The 25,344-nt window shown below is 50.5% G+C and overlaps 1 protein-coding gene across 1 annotated transcript in view; it reads left to right on the top strand.

Moving 5' to 3' along the window:
- Positions 1-2,949: 2,949 nt before the first annotated feature.
- AKNA (AT-hook transcription factor) overlaps positions 2,950-25,344 on the top strand; it is a 58,328-nt gene continuing 35,933 nt past the window's right edge. The window contains 4 exon segments of the mRNA XM_005901087.2: positions 2,950-3,035; positions 19,492-19,878; positions 23,361-24,216; positions 24,218-24,425. Of these exon segments, the coding sequence (XP_005901149.2) occupies positions 19,605-19,878; positions 23,361-24,216; positions 24,218-24,425 (1,338 nt within the window). The 5' untranslated portion in view covers positions 2,950-3,035; positions 19,492-19,604.

Below are 25,344 nucleotides of genomic sequence, written 5' to 3' on the forward strand. Positions count from 1 at the left end.
TCCCAACCTAGGGATCGAACCCGGGTCTCCCGCATTGCGGGCAGACACTTTACCGTCTGAGCCACCAAGGAAGCCCTTTGAAGGGACCCAAAATAGTGGGCTAAGGCAGCTTGGATATTGGGAGAGTGAGGGGCCAGAGGTCCATCTGGCCACATACATGTCTGTGGCCCTAATGTCTTTACTCATAGTGTCAGAGCTGGGGGAAGGGGGTAGGTACAGCTAGACAAGTTCAGGATCTGCTGCTAGATGAAGGAGAAGGCAGAAAGAGGGCAAGTTTTTGGTTTGAGACTGGGCCTGCCCAAGCAAGTGCCAAGCTGGCCTTTAAATCACTTGGAGCCCTCTCTGCTTGGGAGAAAGCAGGGTGAGGGCTGGAGTAGCCCTCTGTGAGGATCATAAGGACAGAGAACAAGGCACCTCAGACAGTCCAGAGCTCAGAGTCTGACATTTGGACTCAAATTCTATTTCCACCACTTCCTGGCTTTGTGAGCTTGGGCAAATCACTTAACTTCTCTGAGCCTCATATTTCTTATTTTTTTTTTCCATCGCCATATTTGTTAATTTTTAAATTGAATGTTGTGTTAGTTTCAGGTATATAGTAAAGTGTTTCAGTTATGTAAATACAAACACACACACACACACACACACACACCATACATATATATATATCCTTTTTCAGATTCTTTGCACTATAAGTTATTAACAAGATTTTGAATATAGTTTAGCAGGTCCTTGCTGTTTATCTATTTTATTTACGGTAGTGTGTATCTGTTGTGCTTCCCAGGTGGCATTAATGGTAAAGAATCCACCTGCCAATGCAGGAGACATAAGAAACACAGGTTGGATCCCTGGGTTGGGAAGATCCCCTGGAGAAGGGTACAGCAACCCACTCCAGTATTCTTGCCTGGAAAATCCCATGGACAGAGGAACCTGGCAGGCTATATAGTCCATGTGGTCTCAAAGAGTTGGACACAACTGAAGCGATTCAGCACTCACACAATGTGTATCTGTTAACCCCAAACTCCTAATTTATCCTTCTCCTGCTTTCCCCTTTGGTAACCTTTGTTTTCAGTGTCCATGAGTCTATTTCTATTTTGTAAATAAGTTCTTTTATATTTACACATACAATTGGTATTATAATTTTCTCATCTTTAAATTGGGAGTATAATACTAACCTAACTTGTGAGCTATTGTAAGTCAGTAAGTCAAGTCGCTCAGTCGTGTCCTACTCTTTGCGACCCCATGGACTGTAACCCACCAGGCTCCTCCATCCATGGAATTTTCTAGGCAAGAGTACTGGAGTGGGTTGCCATTTCCTTCTCCAGGGAAGCTTCCCAACCTAGGGATAGAACCCGGGTCTCCCGCATTGCGAGCAGATGCTTTACCGTCTGAGCCACCAGGGAATAATTTGTGAGCTATTGTAAGGAGTAGCTAAAATGTTTGTTCCTGGGACAGAGTAAAGCTTCAGTGCATAGAAGCTGTTACTATGATTACCATTAGATACGTGTGTAGGGGGTCACCGAACCTGGGGGACTGGGAGGAGCTTTCCACCAAAAGGAAAGAGAACTGTGCTGTAACACAGCTGGATACCAGACCTTGGGCAGATCACTTCCTGTCTCGGGGCCTATTACAAGCCTTTGCCCCTGTGCAATACGATTGGTCGAGGAGCCCTTTAAATTACTGTCGCTGATTTATTTCTTATAGGCCTGATGCGATGTTTATTCATTTACTCCCTTCAGAAACCCTGTGAGGTGAAAGTTAAGAATCCCGTTTACCTGAAGTTCAGTGGCAGCGAGCGGCAGAACTGGGGCGAGAACCTAGGCCAGTTTGACACCTTACACTGTTATCCTTCCCGGAGCACTCTAACTGAACAATGGATTGTTTCTGTCTCGTTCTCACTGCAGGACTTTAGGCAAGTTTCCATCTCTGCCCAGGCCTGCGTTTGCCTGCTTGTCTAAAAGATGGTTTCGAGTAGAATACACTCGAGGGGTAGTGATAATACCTACTTACCTTATAGGCAAGGATCGGACACTGGAAGAGTTTACAACCGTGCCTGACACATAAGGGCTCTAGAAAAGTTTATTATCGTTACTGTCGTGTTTATTATTCGCTTCCGCCATCAGAGTTTATGGATTCTTCTTCACTGCGGTTCTGTGAAACCCTTCACAAACGTCTTAACTCCAGGCGCCTCAGTCTCCCATCTGCGGCTGGGCGGGTTTCAGAAGAACACGCAATCTCCCAGATTTGAGATTTTCAGTCCTGGAGCCTGGAGCCTACGTCCAAACCTCTTGCGGCGGGACATAGGCTGCCACCTCTCAGCGATTGGTGGAACATCCAGAAACCCCGCCTCCCGGGGCCGTGCCCGGGCCGTCATAGGCCGGTCTCGAGATTATGCAAAACATCGCCGCTCCGCCCCGCGCCCGGATTGGAGGCCTTTGTTTGCCGCTCAACTCCAGGAAACCACCCGCGCGCCGCAGCAGCCGGCAGGTGAGACCCTGGGAGGGGTTCGCGGTGGGTCTAGGGCGGGTCCTGGCCTCTAGCCTGGTCTCAGTTTCTCCATCCGGGAAATGGGGAGGAACAGTGGACAGCGTCGGTGGGCTCCGATCTACAGGGACCGGGCAGCTTTCGGCCTCTCCCACGTGGAAACCCCTGCGCTCGGGAAGGAGACCGATCGCCGCTCCGGGAATGGGAGGGAGCTCTGGATGGGCTATGGGGTTCGAGTCCAAACCCCGCCGGCCTCGGTTCCACCCTCTGACCTCAGTTTCCACCTCCGCGCAATGGGGGCGTTGGCTTTTTCTCTCCCTCTCTCTTCAACTGGGGCTGGTCACAGGGAGGGGAGGGGTCCCGAGGGAATCTGGGGGTGGATCTTGGCTGGGCTTATAGCTGTGTTTGGGTTGGAGGTGTGGCCCGTGTAGCTGTGGTTACCCGGGAGGTGGGACTTCTCTGTCTGTCCTGGGATTTGTGTGGTATTCGCTCACCCGGCAACAACCTGCGCAGCGTGACAATCCCGAGCCGCGCGCCCTCCCCGGACAACTAACGCAAGTTTCTTTTCCTCTTTTTGGCAGGGGTAGGGAGGTAGAGCAAGGCCCAGCATGAGGGTGGGCCACTGTGACAGTGGTGGGATCTGGAGCGGACTGCAGGCATAAGGCCAGCCTCTCTTGTTACGAAGGTGGGGACACTGAGGCCCAAAGAGGAGCTGAGGCTTGCCCAAGGGCGCGCAGCGGGGCGGACGCAGAGCTAGCTTCTCCCCTGTGTGATGGGTCTGGCACTAGTAGAGCCGGAGCCTTCTTACTGCGCCACCTTGGACAAGGCTCTTCCCTGCTCCTTTCCCTGGCTTTCGTTGAAAGAAATGACATGTTGGCAAGGATCATTACCTACATTTGGAAAGTGTCTGCTTCAAAGTTAAGAAAGTTGAAAAGGAACATTGCTGATAACTGGGCTATTTTGGAGCTGAGAAAAGAAGCCGAGATAGGTTGCAGTGATAAGGGGCATTGTTCCTGTCCTCTAGAACACAAGGAGAAGAAATGACTGAAAGTGAAGCATGAAGGACTGGGGTTAGATACTTAGAGGGACTTCCAAAGAGACATTTCCAGGCACCTCCTTTGGAGTTGGTGGGTTTTATTTTTTTGGCTGTTGTTTTGTTTTGTTTTTTCAAAAAACAGAATTGCTACCTATCCATTTGAGGGGCCCTAGTCTGGCTTACTTACCAATAGGGGATGGACCCTGTAGTCTTTGGAGGATTATTTATTCTCAGGGGTGGTCTCTGTTCTTCAGAAAGAGGGAGAAGATGCCCATGTGAGGCCTTTAGGCAAAGGCCCAAAGTCCAGAGGTTTGCATTTGAAACATGTGATTTGGGTTGTTTCTTGCAAGGGGGTTTCATCAGCTCCCATCAGTCCACAGAGTCCACCAGAAGTGCCAGGGTTTCCAGAGAGACTGGGAATGGTCCTGGCACTGTGGCTGGCATGCTGAGAGGGTATTTTGGAAAGTGGTACACACCAAAGACATTTCAGTGTACCCCCATGAAGTAGGAAAGAAAGAGTATTTTTTTGTTTTTTTCAGCATCCGGCTGAGTCACCAGCTGAATTCCAGGCCTTTTTGTGTTTCCTCAGTCCCGGAGGGAGGTGGGACAGATCTGAAGACTGGGAGTTAGAAGACCTTGGATCGAATCCTCAGCCTGGCTTCAGTTCTGAGTGCCTTAGCTTCCCCCTTTGCAAAATGGGAATGGTAATGACATTTTAAGGCTCAAGTGAGGTGGCATCACAGAAAGTTTGGTTCAGGCTACATTCTAAGTTTGGCGATGGGGACACTGAGGTCCACAGAAAGGAAGGCATAACAACAATAAGACCGTTAATAAAACAGAATGCTGTCTTCCAGCTACTGTGCAAACGGTTTTACTGCATCAAGTAAAGTCTGGGAAGGCAGGAGTTTTTGTGCATCTTGTCCCCAGTCACCCTCTCCGTGCCTAGTACAGAGCTCTACCACGTGGTAGGTACCCTGTATATTGTTGTTGATCAACTAGTGTTCACATTGTTGCCATAAGATGAGTGCTGTTGTTTTACATTTTACAAATGAGAAGTTCGTGATTCAGACAGGTTAAGTCACTCACCTGAGGTCACACAGCTCTTCTTTGGAGTTAGTCTGCTGTTATTTTGGGATGTGGCAGGGGTGTGTCATCTGGTGAGAGCTGATTGAATGTATCTCTTCCTAGTGCTGTGTTCAGTGATACTGTGTTGGTAGCGTGAAATTGACCATAGTAAGGGCATTTATATTATAGAAATTAGTAAAGGCCACGGTTAAGGGCTTTTTCTTTTCCTTTCTGTCTTTCTTTCCTTCCTTCTTTCTTTCTTGACTGAGCCATGGGGCATGCAGGATCTCAATTCCCTGACCAGGAATCAAACCCAGGCCCTCTGCGGTAGAAGCATGGAGTCCCGGTCACTGGACTGCCAGGGAATTCCCATCGCCCCCCACCCCTCCTGCCATGCTGTTTTTAAATAAGAGAGCTGCATGTGAAGTGTATTGGGTCATGAAAGACTGGCCTTTGCATGACAGCCAAAGTTGGCCAAGGCCTGCTCCCCACTACTGCTCCCCTGAAGTGCAGAATTTTGGAAAGTAACTTTTATGAGATGAGGCTGCTAGTCTGTGATGCGAGTGGTGCAATGCAACAGCCCTCTGACTTGGGAACGGGTTGTTACAAGCCTGAATTCCAAGCCAAAATGTCTAGCCTTTAACCTGAAAGTGACAGCAGCCACCAATGACCTTTAACCAGGGAAAGGCTTGGTCAGAATGATGCTCTAAGAAGATTTATCCAGCAGCATGTGCTGAAGGTATTGGAGGGTGAGCTGGGGGCAGGGCAGCTGGGAAGAAGCTCTGGTTGATCAGAGGAGCCAGGAGAAAGCTAACAGGGTCCTTGGTTTTCTTTTCTTTTTTTTAAATTATATTTGTTTATTTTTACTTGATTGAGGATGATTGGTTTGATTTCTGCTATACATCAACATGAATTAGCCATAGGGATACATATGTCCCCTCCTTCCTGAACCTTGCTCCCACCTCCCACGCTTTCCCACCCCTCTAGGTGGTTACAGTTTGCGTTTCCTGAGTCATACAGCGGATTTCCATTAGCTATTTATTTTACATATGTATATGCTTCCATGCTACTCTATCCATTCATCTCACCCTTTTAACAGGGCCCCTGGTTTTCTGAGCGCATGTGCTAAGGCTGGCAAACACTATCCTGTAACTTTTGAAGTGAAACTGGGTCTCCACTTCCCAAGCCATGCTTCCTCATAAGCAAGGCCCTGAGGACAGTGTTGCCCTCCATCTGTAGATGAGGCTATAGAATATATGTTTGGAAACATATCAGAACCACCAGATTTGGACCCAGGCCTCTCAGCCCCCGCACTCTCACATTTTTCTTTTTTAATTTTATTTTATTTTTAAACTTTACAATATTGTATTGGTTTTGCCAAATATCGAAATGAATCCACCACAGGTATACATGTGTTCCCCATCCTGAACCCTCCTCCCTCCTCCCTCCCCATACCTTCCCTCTGGGTCGTCACGTTTTTAACCTCTTGGTCCCTCCTCTATTCCAGCCTGCAGTCCCATCTTAGTCTGATCTTCCTTGCCAAGTGTCGGCCAAACTCCAGCTAGACCGTAGGGAGAGACTGCCTGCCCCCAGAGGTGGTCCTGGACCACGTCCCTAGATCCTCACCAGCATTTCTCACATCCTCCACTCCAAGCTGAGCCTCTTGTGGGGGAGGGACCAGTGACCAAAGCCAGACTTGGGTGCCTAGCTGTGAGTCTTCTTAGAGTCCTGGGACCACAGCCAAGGACCAAGGAGGGGCCTCAGGGGTCAGGAGGTTACTTTCAGCCCTCTGCCGTCGAATCAGGGATTCATCTGCAGGGTAACGCTTTACTTGTGGGTGCAGATCCACTCTGCCCCTGTTGTGCTGTGTGACTTTGGGCAAAGGGTATAACCTCTCTGGGTCTTTTCTTGTCTGTTAAATGCGTGATTATGAAGTTCCAATGAGACGACACATGCCGTGTCCTGAGAGGTTTAGACTAAGGCTGAGGCTGGGATTGCTTCCTTTCCTTTTTGTGATCTTCACATAATCCTACATGTTGCATAATGGCTATGTATTATTTATTCATGAGTAAGCCATGTGAAAAAGCACAGGGTCAGAGTCTAAAAAGAGGAAGAGAGGAGGTGTGGGATGGGGATACCGAAGAATGTCAGAGCTGCGAAGGCCCTGGAAGAGCCCAGCCTTCCCCGCTTTCACGGGCAGGGAAACGGAGCAGGGTCGGGACCAAGGTCACATCAGAATGAAGACCTGCGCAGCTGTGCGCCACTGGCTTGTGTTTGTTTTGCTTTGTTTTTTTACCAAATAGTGAAAGTTCATTTTACTCTTAAAATAGTTGTTATTTTTAGAAAATACACATAAGGAAAAAGAGTAAATTTGCCTTAGTTTTCTACCTAGTAATAATTATTGTAAACATTTTGGAGGAATTCTCTTTTTCTTTTCCTGTTTCCCTCCTTCCCTCCATATTTTACTGTGTTTTTCTTTAATGGACTCAAATTAGATATTTATTATTTTCTAATTGGCTTCTTCACTTAACATGTGACAGTTTTTTGCATTACATTATATTCTTCTACAATATGACTGTTCCTCACTGCATAATATTCCTTTGAGTGGAAATACCATCATTTATCTTTTTAATGATCCCATTATTGGACACCGAGGTTGTTTCCCACCCTTCCACCACCTGCAAAGTGATTAAGATGGTAGTGTCTGGTTTCAGACTACTTGATTCAAACCCAGCTTCCTCTCCTGGGACATGGGCATAATAATTCCTGCCTCCTTGGATTGGTATGAGGATTAAATAATGAGTTTCTAATCCATGGAAGGGTCTTTATGTAATAGGTGCACAATAAAATTTTGCTGTTAGCAATGTGTTCCCACACATGCACATTTTTTTGTTGTTGAACTCTTTCCATGGAAGATAAATTTGAGTGTGTATGTGTGAGTGTGTGAGCATGAGTGTGTTTTCCTCAATATGAGCACACTCTCCTACATAACCGGTGTTTTAGTTGGCTGAGGAAGACCTTTATTCTCCTCCTTAATGATTCAGGGTGAGGACACAGTTTCTAGCTGGGTCAGTGATCCCCAGACCAGGTTTGGGGGCCACAGGGAGAAGAATCCTTGGGAGATAGCAGCATTTCTCTCCACTTGATCAGAAGGGCTGGCTGCTGCCTTTTGTGTAAAGGACTCAGAGCTTGATCTATGGCTAATATTAGGAGAGCCAGGAAAGTTAAACTCGGTCCTGCAGGGAGCAGGCCATAAAGCCATTTCATAGATATGTCCAAAGTCATTTATTCATGAGTTCTGTGCCAACTAGGCATTGGCCATGGTTTTAGGGTATGTAGTCTCATTGACCAAAGATCCTGTAAAGTCCCATTTTATAGATAAGGAATCTGGAGTTCAGAGAAGTTAAGTGACTTGTCTAAGGTCACACAACTTCCAAGAGAGACCCTGGAAGCCTCTGATTATTCACAAAATCCTTGTGCCCTGAACCCCTGCTCCTCACAGCCTCCCATCAGCTTAGTGTTTCTGCCTGTGTGGGCAAGTGGGATCAAAAAACCCAGGAGATTTCATGACAGAAGGCCACTCTGATAACCTCAGAGAGAATCCCATTAAGCCTCAAAGATCAGAGCCAAGAGAGGGAAAAGCTTTTGTCCAGCATCACTCAGGCTGAAACTAGGTCTCCTCTTCCCAAGCCATGCTTCCATCATTTCTGGGTCCATTCCTGAAAGTGTCTCCTGCCTCCTCACCCCTGTGGATTTTAACGATAGGTGCAAATTCAGCAATCTGGGCAGGAAAGAGTGGGTGACCTCAGGGTGGGTTTTCATTTCTTCCCCAGGGAAGGAGAGAGATCAAGAAGGCACTGAGGATGAAATAACAGCCATGGTTTCCTTCAGGATGGCTGAGAAGCCTGCGGGTCCCCGGTACCCCATGGGCCTCGGGACATCATGTAAAGGAGCGACTGTCCAGGGCTCATCACATCAGCCAGCAACGCCCGTCTGGATCCTGGGCCATGTCCTGTGCTGTGTCCTGGGAGGCACCAGAAGGCTTGAAAAAAAGATTCACTTTCCAGCCTGATTAACGTGCCAGGCATTTAGGTGGGGCTTAAGAATGATTGTGGAGGCGGGGAGTAGGGAGTGTGGGTGAGAAATAGCCATCAGGACATTAGAGCATTGTGACCCAGGGGCTGAGGGAACAAAAGGCCAGGGCTCGCTGGGCTCCTGTGTTGAGAACTGGGTCGTGCAGACACAGCCCTCCAGGCGCGCTTCTGATGAAGGTGCTCAAGCCCCGGCTGCTGCTGCTGCTAAGTCGCTGGCGGTAGGGGCCAAAGGTTTGTGTTTGCTCCTTTGCTTCTGACCCATCTCTGGGCCTCTGTTTCCCTGATGCATATGATGAAATCATATCCTTGTCCTGCCCATTTCCCAAGGTGTTTCTCAAGCATCTAATGCTATGAAGGATGAGAAAGCACTTTAGAAAACCGAAAGGCTTTGTGACGAACCAGAGCCTCCTTATAAAGTCAGAACGTTGACTTAGTGAGTGGCAGTTCGCTGGTTACAAGCTCCCCTCCTGATTTTCTGGTGCCTGGATTATTAATGATCTCCACAGTATATACAGTGTGAGCACCAAGCATGGCTGTTAAGACTTGGGTCTTTGCGTGTCTGAATCGCCAGCCGCACTCACCAGCTTTGTGACTGTGGGCAAGTTGTGACTCTTGGGGCCTCTGTTTCAGTTCAGTTCAGTTCAGTCACTCAGTTGTGTCCGACTCTTTGCGACCCCATGAATCGCAGCACGCTAGGCCTCCCTGTCCATCACAAACTCCCGGAGTTCACCCAGACTCACATCCATCGAGTCAGTGATGCCATCCAGCCATCTCATCCTCTGTCGTCCCCTTCTCCTCTTGTCCCCAATCCCTCCCAGCATCAGAGTCTTTTCCAATAAGTCAACTCTTCCCATGAGGTGGCCAAAGTACTGGAGTTTCAGCTTTAGCATCATTCCTTCCAAAGAAATCCTAGGGCTGATCTCCTTCAGAATGGACTTGTTGGATCTCCTTGCAGTCCAAGGGACTCTCAAGAGTCTTCTCCAACACCACAGTTCAAAAGCAGCAATTCTTCGGCGCTCAGCTTTCTTCACAATACAACTCTCACATCCATACATGACCACAGGAAAAACCATAGCCTTGACTAGACGGACCTTTGTTGGCAAAGTAACGTCTCTGCTTTTGAATATGCTATCTAGGTTGGTCATAACTTTCCTTCCAAGGAGTAAGCGTCTTTTAATTTCACGGCTGCAATCACCATCTGCATTTTGGAGCCCCCAAAAAATAAAGTCTGACACTGTTTCCCCATCTATTTCCCATGAAGTGGTGGGCCCAGATGCCATGATCTTTGTTTTCTGAATGTTGAGTTTTAAGCCAACTTTTTCACTCTCCTCTTTCACCTTCACCAAGAGGCTTTTTAGTTCCTCTTCACTTTCTGCCATAAGGGTGGTGTCATCTGAGTATCTGAGGCCTCTGTTTACCTACCTGTAAACTGGGGATGTCACGTCAGCCTCACTGGGTGGCTGTGAGGGCCACAAACAAGGCTGGGACGACAGGCTAGATTCAGAAGTTCAGCCAGCAGGCATCCGCTGCGCTTCTCCTGAGTGTCAGGGTCTGTGCTGGGCGCTGGGTAGTGGTGTGCTTCACAGAGCTCCCAGGTGTCAGGCAGACCGTGCTCAGTCACGTCTGACTCTTTGCAACTCTATGGACTGTAGCCTGCCAGGCTCCTCTGTCCATGGGATTTTCCAGGCAAGAATCCTGGAGTGGGTTGCCACTTCGTCCTCCAGAGGATCCTCCTGACCCGGCGTCTCTTATGTCTCCTGCATTGGCAGGCAGATTCTTTACCACCATAGGCACCTGGGAAGCAGACCCAACGTCTAATTCCAATTGGCAAGTCCGCAAAAAGGGCACATGGTTCTGGGATCTGCAGGGTGACTGCAAGTCACCAGGGAGAAGAAGTGGGGTTGAGTGAAGAGGGGGGGCACTGTACGTTTGTCCCAGGGACACCAAGGAGCCCCCCGTGTTCCCCAAGCATGCTGAGGACAGAGAGGCTGGAGTGCAGCCTAGCTGTGGAGTTTCATCTTCTTTCTCAGAATAGTGGGCAGCTTAGCACAATGTTTTAAGCAGAGAAGGGCTGTGTTTGGACACGTCCGTTTTGCGAAGAGCACTTGGAACAGTGTTTGGAAGGGCCTGGAGAGATCCTTGGGCTTTCCAGGAGATGCTGTTGCAAGAGGCCATGTAGGGATGCAGTGACGGAATGGATTCCAGTGAGATTTAGGAAATAGAATCACTAGCAGTTGATGATGGTTGGTTATGGGGTGTAAGAGGGAAGTACCCAGCGTGGTGGTCGGTTCTGGCCTGCGCACTTGAGTCAAAGATGGGGGCCAGGCTTCGTACAGAAGGGTGGGTTCGAAAAGTGAGTGTTCGTTGCCATTCCCTTCTCCTGGGGATTTTCTCGACCCAGGATCAAACCCAGGTCTCCCACGTTGCAGGCAGGTTCTCTACCATCTGAATCACCAAGGAAGCCCAGGGCAGGTGCCAGGGTGACCATATAATGAATGGGCTTGGTTGGTTAAGTAGGATTCGGCCTGTAGTTGGAGATGGTGTTCTGGCAGAGGGCATCACACAAGCAAAGGCAGGGAGAAGGGTTGGTAAGCCCGGGGTGTCAAGGAGATGGAACAGGGCACACAGGGGCTGTCTCCCTTGGGGTTCGGCGCCTGCTTCTAAGTTAGGGGTGGCGGGTTATTTAGGGGCTGCACAGCGTGCCTGGAAGCAGCAGCCACCTGGCGTTTTGATGGCAGTGCTGCCTGAATTAATGGCCAGGGAGGGAGAGAGTGAGTGAGTGACGGGGTGTCAGGGGAGCCCGCCCCTCACACAATGGCCCACATGGTCACCAGAACTGGCAGGGAGGAGCCTTATTAGGGATTGGCTCCGTTCCACCTTTGGCTGAGGCTGCGGGTAGACCCCGCCCCCCAGATGTGAGAAAAAGGCAGGGGAGGGGATGGGGTGATTACTGGGATGAGGGCACCAGGTTCTAGCTTTGCCGGATACAAACTGACCTTGGGAGAATTCATTCATTCCTTCTCGCGTGCATGTTCCAAGCACCGGGGCTCTGCACTTTGCAAATGTTACCTCACTGGATCTTGGCAGCAGTCCTGCAGAGTGGCTATTCTTCTTATCCCTGTTTTATAAATGAAGAAACTGAGGCTTGGAAGGCTGAGGTGAAGGCTCAAAGGTCACAGAGTTCTCAAGAAAGAGGTGGGACTGGGATTTGAAGCCAGGTCCGAACCGTCTGTAAAATACATTTTTCTGTCCTACCTGGGTAGTTTCCAAACCCGGCTGCTCAGCAGCACTAATCAGAGGGCTTTTTGGACAATACAGAGGCCACAGTGTCTTTTTCAGTTTCCTGAATCAGAATCCCTGGATCCTGGGCAGGGCCAGGGCTAGGAGCCACAGACTGCAGGGGACGGACACAGGCCACCCCTCTCCACTTTGGCTCACTCTGCTCTGCACACACACTTGCTGTTCCCAGGGAAAGCCCCACTGGTTCCCACCTTGCCCTCTGCACTCATCCTTCCAGAATACTTTACCTTCAGCCCTTCTTGTGGCTTACTCCTGCCCATCTTTTCCTTCTGGTCCCCTGTTTGAATGTCACCTTCTCACAAAGACCCTCCTGGCCATCCCCAAACTCTTTGCCCCAACACATGACCCTCTGACCCACAGATTGGCTACCAGGGCCACACATTCCAGTCACCTGGGACACTTTAAAATCACTGATGCCCAAAGACTGATGCTGTTACTCTGGGTGAACCTAGGCATCCGTGTTACTGAAAGCAGCCTGGGATATGGATCTTCATCTCATGTCACCCTGTCTGTCTCTCTCCGTGATTGTTTACTGTCTATGTCTAGTGGAGCCAGGGTTTAGCCTGTCTTGTGCCCTGCCAGTGAAGTTCAGTTTGATCAGCAATCAGCCAGTTCTCTACCTCCATGATGCCTGGAAAATATCCCTCTTAATTACAGGCCCAGCTTGGGATGAGGATGGTGGGTGGGATGGCAGGAATCATTGCAGCCTCCCTGAGGTATTGGAAGCCTCCCTGAGGTATTGGCAGACAGGCCAGAGTATCCTAGCTGGATCCTAACCTGATCTCTGATTCTGATCTCAGTGAACTTGGGCAAACGCTGGTGCCTGGAGTGTCCTTATCAGCACATGATGAGTTCATCCCACAGGCTGCAAAGGGCTGAAAGGGTGCCAAGCAAGCATCTGGCTCCCGTTCCCATCCAATCCCAGCCTAGGCTCCCATTGTACAGATGGGCATTGGGCCCTAGTGAGGGGGCTTCGAACAAGGTCATGATCTGGAGAGTAGGGGCTGTGGAGAAAGCTCTTAGAGGGTTGAGGCTGCTGGAGGCCTCCTTCCAGGCTCAGCATGCTGTGTGACCTTGGCCAACTCTCTGACCTTCCCTGGGCTTTTTTGTCCCCATTGTATACTCTGGTGGAGATGGTCCCAAGCTCTGACACTGGAAGTTTCTTCAAGTCCTTTCCTGAACGGTGCCAACCCACAGAGGGCCTGCAAGGGGTTAAGCTCCCTCTGTTCCCTCTTACTCTGCACACAGACAAACCCCCTCCTTCTGAGAAACACTTGTAGGAAATCAGGCTGGGCGCTTCCTGCCGAGGCAAGGCGGCCTCAGCCACAGCAGGGGCGGGGAGAGGTGGGGAGCGATGCTTGTCTGTGAGCAGCGGCTGGGGCTGGCAGAGCGGCCTGGAGGCGGGCCAGGGTGCCGTGGAGACAGGGGGCTCCCCAGGTTTGGAACAAAGACCTCACATGCAGGTCCCCTGAGCCTGGGCCAGCAGGATGGTGGTGGAGCCTGAGAGAGGTGAGGGAGCGGAGGAGGACGGGGGGCCGGGGGGTGGGGTGGTCAGAGGAGCCGCCTTCCCCCTGGATGGGCCAGTCACAGGCTCTCTGGGACAGTCCAGGCATCTGGACCAGCCCAGCCAGGAAGTGGCAGCTGTGGCAGCCGTATTACTTCTCTACGGCTTTCGGGAGCCCAGCCCCCAGGGGCAGGGGTGGATTTGGGGGACATTTCCTCAAGCCTCGGAATCCTGGATCCCAGCCTGAGCTCTGGTTCTGATCTCGGTGAACTTGGGCAAGCGCTGGTCCCTCTCTGTGCCTAGGGAGTTCTTTCTTCTCTGCACATGGCGAGTTCGTCCCATGGGCTGCTAAGGGGCTTCAGACATGATGCGTGGGTGGGGAGCAGCCAGGATACAGTGGGAGGTGGGGTCCCCACTAAAGAGTGGCCCTTCTGCTGCACAAGGACAAGGAGAGAAGCCAGGAAGGGGCCCCCAGACCCAGCCCAGCCCTTCAGACTGGTGGAGCAAGAGTCCACAGCAGCGAGGGGCATCTCTCCTCTTTCTCCTGGGCCTCTACTGCCGCTGGTGGGCAGGGGGCACATCCAGTGTGGAAAGTGGCTGGGGACCTCAGGGAACTAGTTTCTACACAGCTGGCAGGACATCCCCCCCACCCCCACCTTGATAACAGCAGGTCTGTGCCCTGCCGACTAGCCACGGAGGGCAGCTGAGTATAGGGCTGTGAGCTCAAAAGCCCTGTCTTTTTGGAGAGGCCCAGCCACTTGGTAAAGGGCGGAGGGGGGTTCCTTCCCTTTCTCTTACTGCCCACCGAGTCTGATGGACTTGGTTTCAGAGTCACAAGCCCTGGGTTTCAATCACTGGCCACACTTCCGGGCTGTGAGGTCTTGTGAAAGCTGGCCACCTCCCTCCGGCTCGGTTTCTACATCTGGGAGATGTCAGGGACTGGGTGGGTGTGGTGGGGGGCTGCCTCGGAGAGCCCTGGCTGGACAGTACAGGGCTTTGGAGGGCAAGGTAGGTGGGCAGAGGTGGGCTGTGCAGCTGAAGTTGGCAGAGGAGAACCTGGGGATGGAGCCGTGAAGGGAAGGGTCTTCACTTTTGGACTGAGGGGACAGAGAAGCCCCGTGGGGGTGGCTGAGCCCCTCAGGAAGTGGATAGACACCACAAGGGACTCACAGACCCTCAGGAGAACCAGGCGTGAGGTGGCGTGGTGGCAGGGAAAGGAAAGTGAAGTCGCTCAGTCATGCCCAACTCTTTGCGACCCCATGGACTGTAGCTCACCAGGCTCCTCCATCCATGGGATTTTCCAGGCAAGAGTACTGGAGTGGGTTGCCACTGCCTTCTCCAGGGGATCTTCCCAATCCAGGGATCGAACCCGGGACTCCCGCGTTGTACACAGACGCTTTACCCTCTGAGCAGCAGGGAGGCGGCGCACCAAAGACGCGGGGAGTGGCCGGCGCTGCCTTCTGGGGCTAGCTCCCCCAGGGCTGGCAGGGCCCCTCAAGGACAGCCCAGCTCCCGAGGAGGCTCAGTGCTCCTGGGGCTCTCCTGAGCTCAGCCCCCCAACCCCACCGCCCCTCGGAAGCTGCCATGTGCCCTCAGAAGGCCGACTAGAACCAGCCTGAGGAGTCAGGGGCCCCTGCCGTAGCCTCAGTCAACTTCTGTTCACCCGTTCAGACCTCTGTACCTCTGCCTGTACCATTCCCTCTGCCTGTAATGCCCTTCCTCATTCTTCTTCCTCCAAATCCTTTGTCTCTCAGGCCCAGTTTCAGGCTCCCTGCAACAATAGCCCTTCTGTACCCTCATCTGAAATTTTGGAACGCTTTTACTCATGTCTATTCCTCGTGTATGGTGTAGCGCTTGGCACACAGTAGATCACAGGGCTGGGTTTTTTTTAAAAAAACTTTTGATGTGGACCATTTTTTAAGTCTTTATTGAATTTGTTACAATATTGCTTCTGTTTTATGTTTTGGTGTTTTGGCCTTGAGCCACACGGGATCTTAGCTCCCCAATCAGGGTCCCAACCCACACCCTAGATAGGTGAAATAAATCCCAACCACTGGACAGCTAGGGAAGTCCCAGGGTTTGTTTGTTTGTTTGTTTGTTTTTCAAGTTAATTTGCACCCACTGGGCACTCAATATGTATTAATATCTTTGTTACTATGAAGTAGGACCTCAAGGAGGAGGAGGGGGTTGAGAGTTGTGAGTCTGTGGTCTTCAGAAGCCAACAAGTCAACCAGGAAACCAAGTTCTTACCTCCCAGCCCACCCTCATAGGGTGCCCCTTCCCACGGTTGAAAGGCAGGTGGCGTTTTCTCCATCTTGGTGAGAAAAGCGAAGCCCAGCTGTTCAAGGTGGAGCAGCTGCACCAAGCCCAGAAGCTTGTCTCTGGACCCCTGCCTGCTTCTCTTTCTCGATTGCCTAGTGAAAAACTGTCCTGGCCCAGCATGAAGTCCTCATGTGATTGGCACTCATGTGTGTTTGTTGACTGACTGGCTGACCGACTGGTCCTGGAGCCTGTGGCTTGCGCAAAAGGCAGGGGTGTTGCTCACGAAAGGCTCACAGGTTTGGGGGCCTGGGGAACATATGCAAAAGTCCAGCCAGTGACCGCAGCTGCCTCTGACAGGCGGTTACCCCTGGTCACAGTGAGATTTCTGCCATGACTGAGTCATCCCAAGAGACAGGATGTTCCTCTTTGTGCGACCAAGGCCCCTCTGATTGGGCGGGCTGCTCTGTGGCACAGCTAGAAAAAAGCCCTTTAAAGCATCAGAAAGCCCCACATGCCTCCCCCACCCCCTTCCTTGGCAGAAGTTTCAAAAAGAGAAAAGCAGCGGCTTTTAGTACCTCCTACACCTGCCATAGCAGCAGGGTCCGGAAGGCCTGCTGCTGCTGCTAAGTCATTTCAGTTGTGTGTGTGACCACATACATGGCAGCCCACCAGGCTCCTCTGTCCCTGGGATTCTCCAGGCAAGAATACTAGTCAAGGGCAAAGATGGGCCTTGCCTGAAGAGCTGTTTAAAATGCAGATTCCTGGGCCCTGTCCCAGGCTCTGGAATCCAGCTCTCTTTGGGTCAACCTAAGGCTCTGCATTCTTAGAGGATTTTTTTTTTCCCTTGAGTTTTTATTACTATTAGGCAAAACAAGTAAATTGTTTTTTTCTTTTTGTCTTTTATTTTTAATTGGAGTATAATTGCTCTACATTGTTATGTTAGTTTCTGCTATACAGCAAAGTGAATCTGCCTCTTGTATGAGCGCTGAAGTTATCAGGAATTTCCAAGGGGGTACAGGCCCCCCAAGAGAGTATAAGGAGCAAGGATTAGAACTTCCTTTTCAAACATTTGTTTTCTATTGGATCTTTTAAAAATTCAATTATATATATATATATTTTAACGTGTTCATGTGAGAAGTCATGTGGATAATGTTATAAGAAATACATATGTACTAGGTATATGAGCAAATATATTTTTAATGGTGTGTGATTTAAAAAAAAAAAAAATTGGCCCCTCACTGGGCCGAAGTCAATTGTTACAAATTCTTTTTTTTTTTTGCTTTGATTTGAGGATAACTGCTTTACAATGTTGTCTTGGTTTCTGCCACACAACAACGTGAATCAGCTGTAAGTAGACACAGGTCCTGTCCTTTCTGAACCTCCTTCCACCGCCCAGCTCTGTCCCGCCCCTCGGGTTGTCCCGGAGCGCCAGGTTGAGCTCCCTGTGTCACACAGCAGCTTCCCACTGGTGGTCTCGTTTGTACATAGTCATATACATGTGTCAGTGCCACGCTCTCAATCCAGCCGCCCTCTCCTTCCCCCACTGTGCCCGCAAGCGACAGTTGCAATCTTGCTGTCACTAACCAGCTGGGTGGTCTCGGCCACGTCACCAATCCATGCTGAGGTCTAGTTTTCTCATTTGAAAACTAGTTTTCTTTTGACCTCCTTACCTGTTTGGGGTGAGAACAGATTGAGAACGGGCAGTAAAGCGTCTTGTCTGGGCCGGCACAGAGAGGGTCCAGCCTGTGTGGTAGGGATCACGCAGAGGCTTACAGGGTGATCTGGGTAACTCGAGGAGGAGGGAAGACAATTGGGTCAGGGGAAGAGGGTGAGGACCCTGAGACCAGAGAGGGAACAGTGTTATTCCCCGTTCCTACGCCAGCCCTTGAGTAGGCGGCAGCCTTTCTTGGGCTGAGCTGATCCCTGGGGAACTCTGTCGAGAAATTGTTGCCTGCTGGCTTTTCTCAACGGTAAAAACCAAGGCTCTGACCAGGACCCGACCACTCATGAGGCTGCAGGGACAAACACAGATAAATCTGTCCTGAGAGGCCTGGAGTTATTCTCATTGTCCCCAGGGTATGGAGGGAAGAGCCAGGACCCTAACTACCCTAACTGCAAGGTGACGTCTCATGACAGCCTTATCCTGACCTGTGCACGGCTTCAGGCAAGGCCCCTTCACGCTCTGGTCCTCTGCAGTTTCCCCATCTGCAGAGTGGGTCCTTTGCAGGAGCCCCTTGGGTGGGACCATGCCACTGCTCTGCCAGCTTTGTGTTTCCAGGACTCAGAGGGAGTGTTTGGGGGGTGTTGGCCATAGCAGGAGGGGAGAGGAGATGGGAGGGAAGAAAAGAGGGAAAAGAAGAGAGGAGAGAAGGCAGGTGGTGAGGAGCCCTTCTCCAGCCATCCTTCCCTTGCCATGGCTCGCTCAGTAGCCAGGCTCTCCTTTCTGGTTCATTCTCCCCAAGAGGCCGGAGTGAAACTTGTAACCACACCTCTGGGTGCTCTCCCAAGTCGGGGATATGCTGCAAATTCCTGAACAGGCCCCAGGAGGCCCCTGGGTCTGGTCATCACATCTCAGGCCCACACTGTCTGTTCTCAGAGCCCCAGCCCCTGCCCGCAAACAGCACCGCCATCAGGAAGCCATGTCCATGTGCCCCTCCTGCCTCCGGGCCCTTGTACTTGATGGTCCTCTGCCTGGAATGCTCTTTTTGTTTTTTTCCAATTGAGGTGAAATTCACAACACGAATCTAACCACTCTCCAGTGAACAATTCAGCAGCATTTAGTATATTTATGAAGTTGTGCAACGACTGCTATCTAGTTTCAAAACATTTTCATCACCCCAAAAGGACACCTATGTCCGCTCAGCAGTCACTCCCCTCTGCCCCAGCTAAGAGCACTAGTCTCTTTCTCTGTGGATTCACCTATTGCGGATCTTCCATAAGGACAGAATCATACAGTGTGTGGCCTTTTGTGTTGGGCTTCTTTGACTTAGCATCCTGTTTTGGAGGTTCATCCCTGTAGCGTGTGTGAGCGCTTCATTCCTTTTTGTGGCCGGACAATATTCCTCTGTGTGGATGGACCACAACTCGGTGGTCCATTCATCCATGGGTGGACGTCTGGGTTGTTTCTACCCTTTGGCGGTTACAAGCAGTGCTGCTAGGAAAGTGTGTGCACACGTATTCATTTGAGTACCTGTTTTCAATTATCTGGGGTACCGGAATGCTGTTTTCACCATTCCCTCACTCCCGAGGGGGCTCAGGAAGTTTCCCAGAGGACACGTTCTCTACATGGGACCTATATCTTGACCTCCTGGGCCAGCTCTGGACCCCCGGGATCCCTCCCTGGGCTTCCCCATCACTCTCACTTGGATTTGTAATTGCGGTTGTTTGTCTGCTACCTCTGGGCTCTCAGTTCTCACGTGAACAGGGCCTGTGCCCCAGCGCCCACATGGGGACCCTGGCCCACGGTCACGGCACACAGGGAACCCTGCCGTTTGCTGACCTCTGGGCTCCTTATCCTGTATCTCAGGGCATTTTACCAAACTCTTTAGAGAAAGAAGAATTATTACCCCAGGTTTACTCATGAAGGAATCCAAGGTGGAATGATCGGGCCAAGGTCACGCAGCTTCAAAGGGCTGGAGCCAGGACTGAACCAGGGCTTCTGATTGCAAAGTTCCTGCTGCTGATTCCTGCTCCTGAAGACAGGAGGGAGCTCGAGGACTCATGGTCTCCCTTTGTTTGTGTCCCAACAGGCCACAAGCAGGATGGCTGGTGCTGAGAAGGGCCAGTGGGGACTCTGGTGCCCATAGGGGCAGCTCCACCTCCTGAAGATGAAGGGGCCCAGGTGAAACGCAGGCCAGGCCCAATGGCCAGCTCTGGAACAGAGGTCCACTGGGTCGAGCCGGGCCTGGGGAAGGGGCCCCAGCGGCGGCGCTGGGCCTGGGCTGAAAAGGGAAAGGATGCTGATGAGAGTGGCACACGCAGCTCAGAAGAGGAGGGACCCTTTCCCACCGCGAGCAGCCCCGAGCTCCTGGAGGACTTCCGCCAGGCCCAGCAGTGCCTGCAGCCACTGAAGTGGGGCCCAGACTCACAGCCTGCTGGGTGCCAGGATCCCGAATCTGAAGAGTCTTTAGAAGCGGGTGAGGCTGACTCCCCTACAATGCCACAGTGGTACCCTGAACATCCCACCTTCTAGTGGGAGGAAGGTGGGAAGTGAGTGTGGAGTTTCAGAATTTTTTAAATTAAAATCTATGAAGTCTATGCTTAAATTTTTTTTAACTTTTAATTTTATGTTGAAGTATAGCTGATTAAAAATGTTGTGATGTCTTCAGGTGGACAGCAAAGGGACTCAGTCATTCATATACATGTATACTTTGTCCCCCAGACTTCCCTCCCATCCATCTGCCACATAACATTGAGCAGAGTTCCCTGTGCTATATAGTAAGACATTGTTTGTTATCCACTTAATGAAGCCTATAATTTAAATTTTTTTAAAGATTTGAATTATATAAACAATATTGTCCATTGCAGAAAAATCAGAAAATACAAACCAAAATAGAAAAAGACTGAAAATTACTCATTATCCAGATAGCTGCCCTTTTTCATATGTGTGAAAATATATATATATGTAATATGAATATAGAACATTCTACAAGCTATATTGTAGCTTGCTTTTTTGTAACTTAACAGATATGAGCACTTTCCCAGCTTATCAAATATTCTTCCACAAATCATTTCTAATGTCTGCTTAGGAATTCCATGGTGTGGGTATTCTGTAATTTGTTGAGCCAATCCTCTTACTGCTGCGCACTGGGTAATGTCTAGTTTTTTGCTGTTACAAATAACGCAGAGATACGGCATTAGTCTATCTTTGTGCACCTGATTTGATGATAACCTTGATGATTTTAATTGCCTGGTTCAGGGGTTATGCCCATTTTTACAATTTTTTAAAATCCCAGTTAGCAACGAGAATGTTGGCTTCCCTTGTTTTCTAAAATAACCGTTCTCTTTGCATCAAAAACAACTGAGACTAAATTGCTAGCTTGGCTCAGCAAGTCCTTTCTCCTCTCTGAAGCTTGATTTTCCCCATCTGTGAAATGGGAATAATAACACCATCGAGCTTGATTACGTTGTGCCTACTGCGTTTGAGTTTGAGTGAGACACCCCCATCTTAGGATTCTGCAATCAGGTAGGCCCTCATGGATGTCAGAGAAGCCATCAGGCCGACGGCAGATTGTGCAGTGACCCCAGGTTCCTCAGGCTGGGTCTGTGTAAAGTGGGGTTTGCCCACAGCTACCCACTCAGGAGCCGTTTCTGAGCTCTCCTCAGGGAATGGCAAATGGGATCTCTCCTTGAGGTCACGTGGGTGCCCCCTGCTGTGATGTAACAGCCGCTGCCACATCCTGTGTCCTTACTCTGTCCCAGGCACAGGGCTGGGCAGGGCACAAACCGTGCCTCCTTCTTTACTCACCGCCTTCTGCCAGTAGGAGAGACTAGCCTCCAGATAAAGACCGCCACAGTGGTCAACTTCTTATTTATGGCGCCCTGTGAGGGATCAGAAAAGCCAGGAATGAACCCACGGCTGCCTGGTTCCAAAGTCCGACCTCTTCATTCCACCACATGTTCCCCATCAGCAGAGATTAACTTGCTTTCATAGCTGGGACCTTGCTTCCAAGTCCAGAACTGCTCTGAGCCACTGCATGAGCAAGTTACCTAATCTGCTGTAAACAAGAGAGGCTTGCTAAAGGAAATTTTAAGGAGTGGAAAGATATAGAAATGCCAAGGCTAGAGGAAAGAGCATGGGGGAGCAAAGAGTGACATAAGGATTATGGCAAAGGTGCATCTGCCAGAGCAGAGAGTCTGTGCTTGGTGGTACCCAGACTGTATCTCCTGAAACTCGGGATCTGTGCCAGAGGCGGACATGGGGTCTAGGATAGAGTAAGTGCTCAATAAGCATTGACTTCATGGATGATGCATAGATGGACAGATGGATGTATGGATGGATGGGTGGGTGGATAGGCAGATAGGTGGATAAATAGATGGATGAGTGGATGATTGGGTGAGTGGTTGATAGGTGAGTGGGTAGTGGATATGTGAATGGATGGATGGATAGGTAGATGAGTGGGTAAATGGATGGTTAATGAATGGATAGGTAGGTGAGTGGATGAGGGATGGGTGAGTGGGTGGATAGGTGGATGGATGGATTATTGGAAGGATAGATGGTTGGATTAATGGATGCTGCTACTGCTAAGTCGCTTCAGTCGTGTCTGACTCTGTGCGACCCCATAGACGGCAGCCCACCAGGCTCCCCCATCCCTGGGATTCTTCAGGCAAGAACACTGGACTGGGTTGCTATTTTCTTCTCCAGTGCATGAAAGTGAAAAGTGAAAGTGAAGTCGCTCAGTCGTGTCCGACTCTTAGCGACCCCATGGACTGCAGCCTACCAGGCTCCTCTGTCCATGGGATACTCCAGGCAAGAACATTGGAGTGGGGTGCCATTGCCTTCTCCAGATCAATGGATGAGTGGGTGACAAATGGATGAGTGGGAGGGTGGGTGAGTAGGATGGATGAATGAATATTGAGCACCTACTGTATAATAATTCCAACAACTATCCATTTTGGGGGAGTTTTGCATGCATTATTGTCTTTTATCCCTCCCTTCCTTCTTCTTTCTATTCTGTCAACCAATATTGAGCAGTTCCTCTGCAAATACAATAGTAAATAAAAGCAGAGAGTATCTTCGTCCTCATGGAGCTTACAGTACAGTGGGGGAAGAAAATATTAATGAAGCAATCACATAAATAAATAGAAAGCTGCCACTGTAATAAGTATTTCCACGTAGAGGTATTCAGTCATGTGAAAGCCTATAAAAGGGAGATTTTGACCGAAGTTAGGAAGGTTAGAGAAGACTGCCTTGATGAGGTCAAGGTTGAGCTAATGTGTGAAGGACAAATAGGAGTTAACTAGGCAAAGAGAGGGCAAGAGGACCCTACCAGAGAGGTCAGCGTGTAGAGAGGCCCTGTGGCAGGAGAGGGTGTGGCACGCCTAGACCAGGGAAAGACTGAGAGGGACCGTGGAAAGAGCTGGAACAGGAGAGCTCACGGGGGTGCAGACAGGGACCTTCAGCCCATGTTAAAGGCTCAGCTCTGTCCTGGGAACAAGAGGAAAATACTGGTGAATTTTCAGGTGGAGGATGCGATGATTAAGTGGCTGCTACAGGGGTCCAGGCAAGAGACTTTAGGGCAGTAGGTGAGTTTGAGAGCACCCTAGGAGGTAACCAGGACCGGAGCAGGTGACAGGTTGGATTGTGGGGTTTAGGGGAAGGGAAATAGCAAAGACACCCTGCAGGTTTCTGCCTTGTGCAGTTGGATGGGGTGATGTTTCCATTTGCTGAGACAGGAAACACTAGGGGGACAACCAGGTTTAAGGATTGAGGCTGGAGGACCTTTGAGACCACCAGAGGAGGTATTAGGTAAGTATTTGGCCGTATGGGGGGATTTACTGGGCTTCTTGCCATCACCCCATATTAGGAAAATGAAAGCCCAGGGGTTGAGATGACCTAGGTAATGGGACTCGGTGAGTCCAGGTCTCGTGTATATGAAGCCATGACGTGTCTTTCCAGAGTCTGAAGAAGAGGATGAGGACAGCCCAGAAAGTTCCAACTTGCCTCTCAGCTGGCTTCCCCAGCAGGATCCTCAATCGGACATGACCAAAGAGGATCCAAGTGAGGCTCTGCAAGGTCCTGAGGTCCAGGAAGCTGGAGAGAGCTCCCCGAGGTTGGGGTATGAGACCTATCTCAGCTCAGGGGGCCATGGGAGCACCAGCCCCACCACTCTGGACTGGGGTCAGCCTGCAGGCTGGGTAGCTTCTAGCAAACAAGCCAGTGGAGACAAACTTCCAGAACATTCTGAGGTCAACCCAACTGTTGACTTCAGCTCACCCAGGTCCTGGAGCAGTGGGACTGTGAGCCTAAATCACCCCAGTGACAACCTGGATTCTACCTGGGAAGGAGAGACTGATGTCCCCCAGCCCACTGCCCTGGCAGAAACTTCACCCCAGAGCCCCAGCCACCACCTCCTCAACCCAAATGACAGAACTGAAGGAAGTGTTGCTCTGGCAACGCCCACGGAATTCCAGGGATCCTCAGCACCACTCGCCCAGAGCCTCCAGTGTCCTGCAGATAGATGGAGGACAGAAAACAGCAGCCTCTCCTGCCCTCAGCCGGGGGACCAGTCCTGGAAGCAGATACGGATATCACCTAAGCCACTCCCTTCCAGATTCACCGGCTCCATCAGCCCTCCCAACCCCTCCCCTAGGCCAGCTCGGCAGGACAGGCCACCCCCCAGGCCGGGAGCCACTCTGGCTGGCCACTCATCTTCTGATGCCCCCAAGTACGGCCGGGGGCGGCTGAACTACCCGCTCCCTGATTTCTCCAAGGTGGGACCCCGGGTGAAGTTCCCCAAAGATGAGAGCTACCGCCCCCAAGGCCAGGAGCCACAGTAGGCTGCCCGAGGGCCCTGCCAAGCCACTGATCTTCAAGTCTCCTGCCGAGATTGTGCGAGAGGTGCTGCTGAGCAGTGGAGACGTCTGCCCTGGAAAGAACCCACCTCCTACCCACCCCATCACCAGGGTGCCCCAAGAATTTCAAACACCCGAGCAAGCCACCAAGCTTGTCCATCAGCTCCAGGTAAGCCTGACTCACTTCCACACCAAGGCGCCTGCTAGTGTGGGTTGGAGGCTGGATAGGATTGGCACGGGGTGGGGAGGGGTCTGGGGGATCTGGGGGGCCAACCAGGAGCCCCCTGCTCGTGATGGGAGTGTTGCACCCCCAGCGATGAAGATACTCCCAAGCCTGTTGTTCAAAAAAAAAAAGCAGTGATTGCACTCATGCTGTAAGGATAGGCTGTGTTTGTTTTCAAGTCCTGCTAAGAAAAATTCGAAACATACAAGAGAGAAAATAGCAGTGATGAACCCCCGAAGCCCGATCACACAGCCATATCTACCTTTTTCATCAACGGCCTCACCTCCTCGACCTCTCACCTGCTACTCCTGGGGTATTTTGAAGCAAATTTCAGGCATCAAATCATTTAACCCTCAAATATTTCAGTGTGTATGTCTAACAATAAGGAATCACTCTTGAAGATAATCGTCGGCCTACCTAAAACTTAATGCCAATTCCTTAATATTAACCAATATCCAGTCAGTATTCAGATCTTCCCCTTTGTCTCATAAATGGCTTATTTCAGTTTGTGTGAATCAGGATCCAAACACGGCTCAGATAGGTATTGGTTGTTGTGCCTTCAAGTCTCTCACCATCACCTTCTGCCTTTTTGCTTTTTTTTTTGATGTGGACCATTTTAAAAGTCTTTATTGGGTTTTTTTTTGGCCAAGAGGTATGTGGGATCTTAACTTCCTAGCCAGCGATCAACTCCAAATCCCCTGCATTTGAAGACAAAAAGTCTTAACCACTGGGATGCCAGGGAAGTCCCTTCTTTGCATTTTCTGCCAAATCTCTTTCTTCAGTGTAATTTATCTGTTAAAGGAACCAGTTCTGTCCTGCAGAGTCTCCCACATTCTGGGGTTTTATGATACACCCTCTGATATCT

This window comes from Bos mutus, chromosome 8 (genome assembly GCF_027580195.1).
Source record: "Bos mutus isolate GX-2022 chromosome 8, NWIPB_WYAK_1.1, whole genome shotgun sequence".
Taxonomy (NCBI): Eukaryota; Metazoa; Chordata; class Mammalia; order Artiodactyla; family Bovidae; genus Bos; species Bos mutus.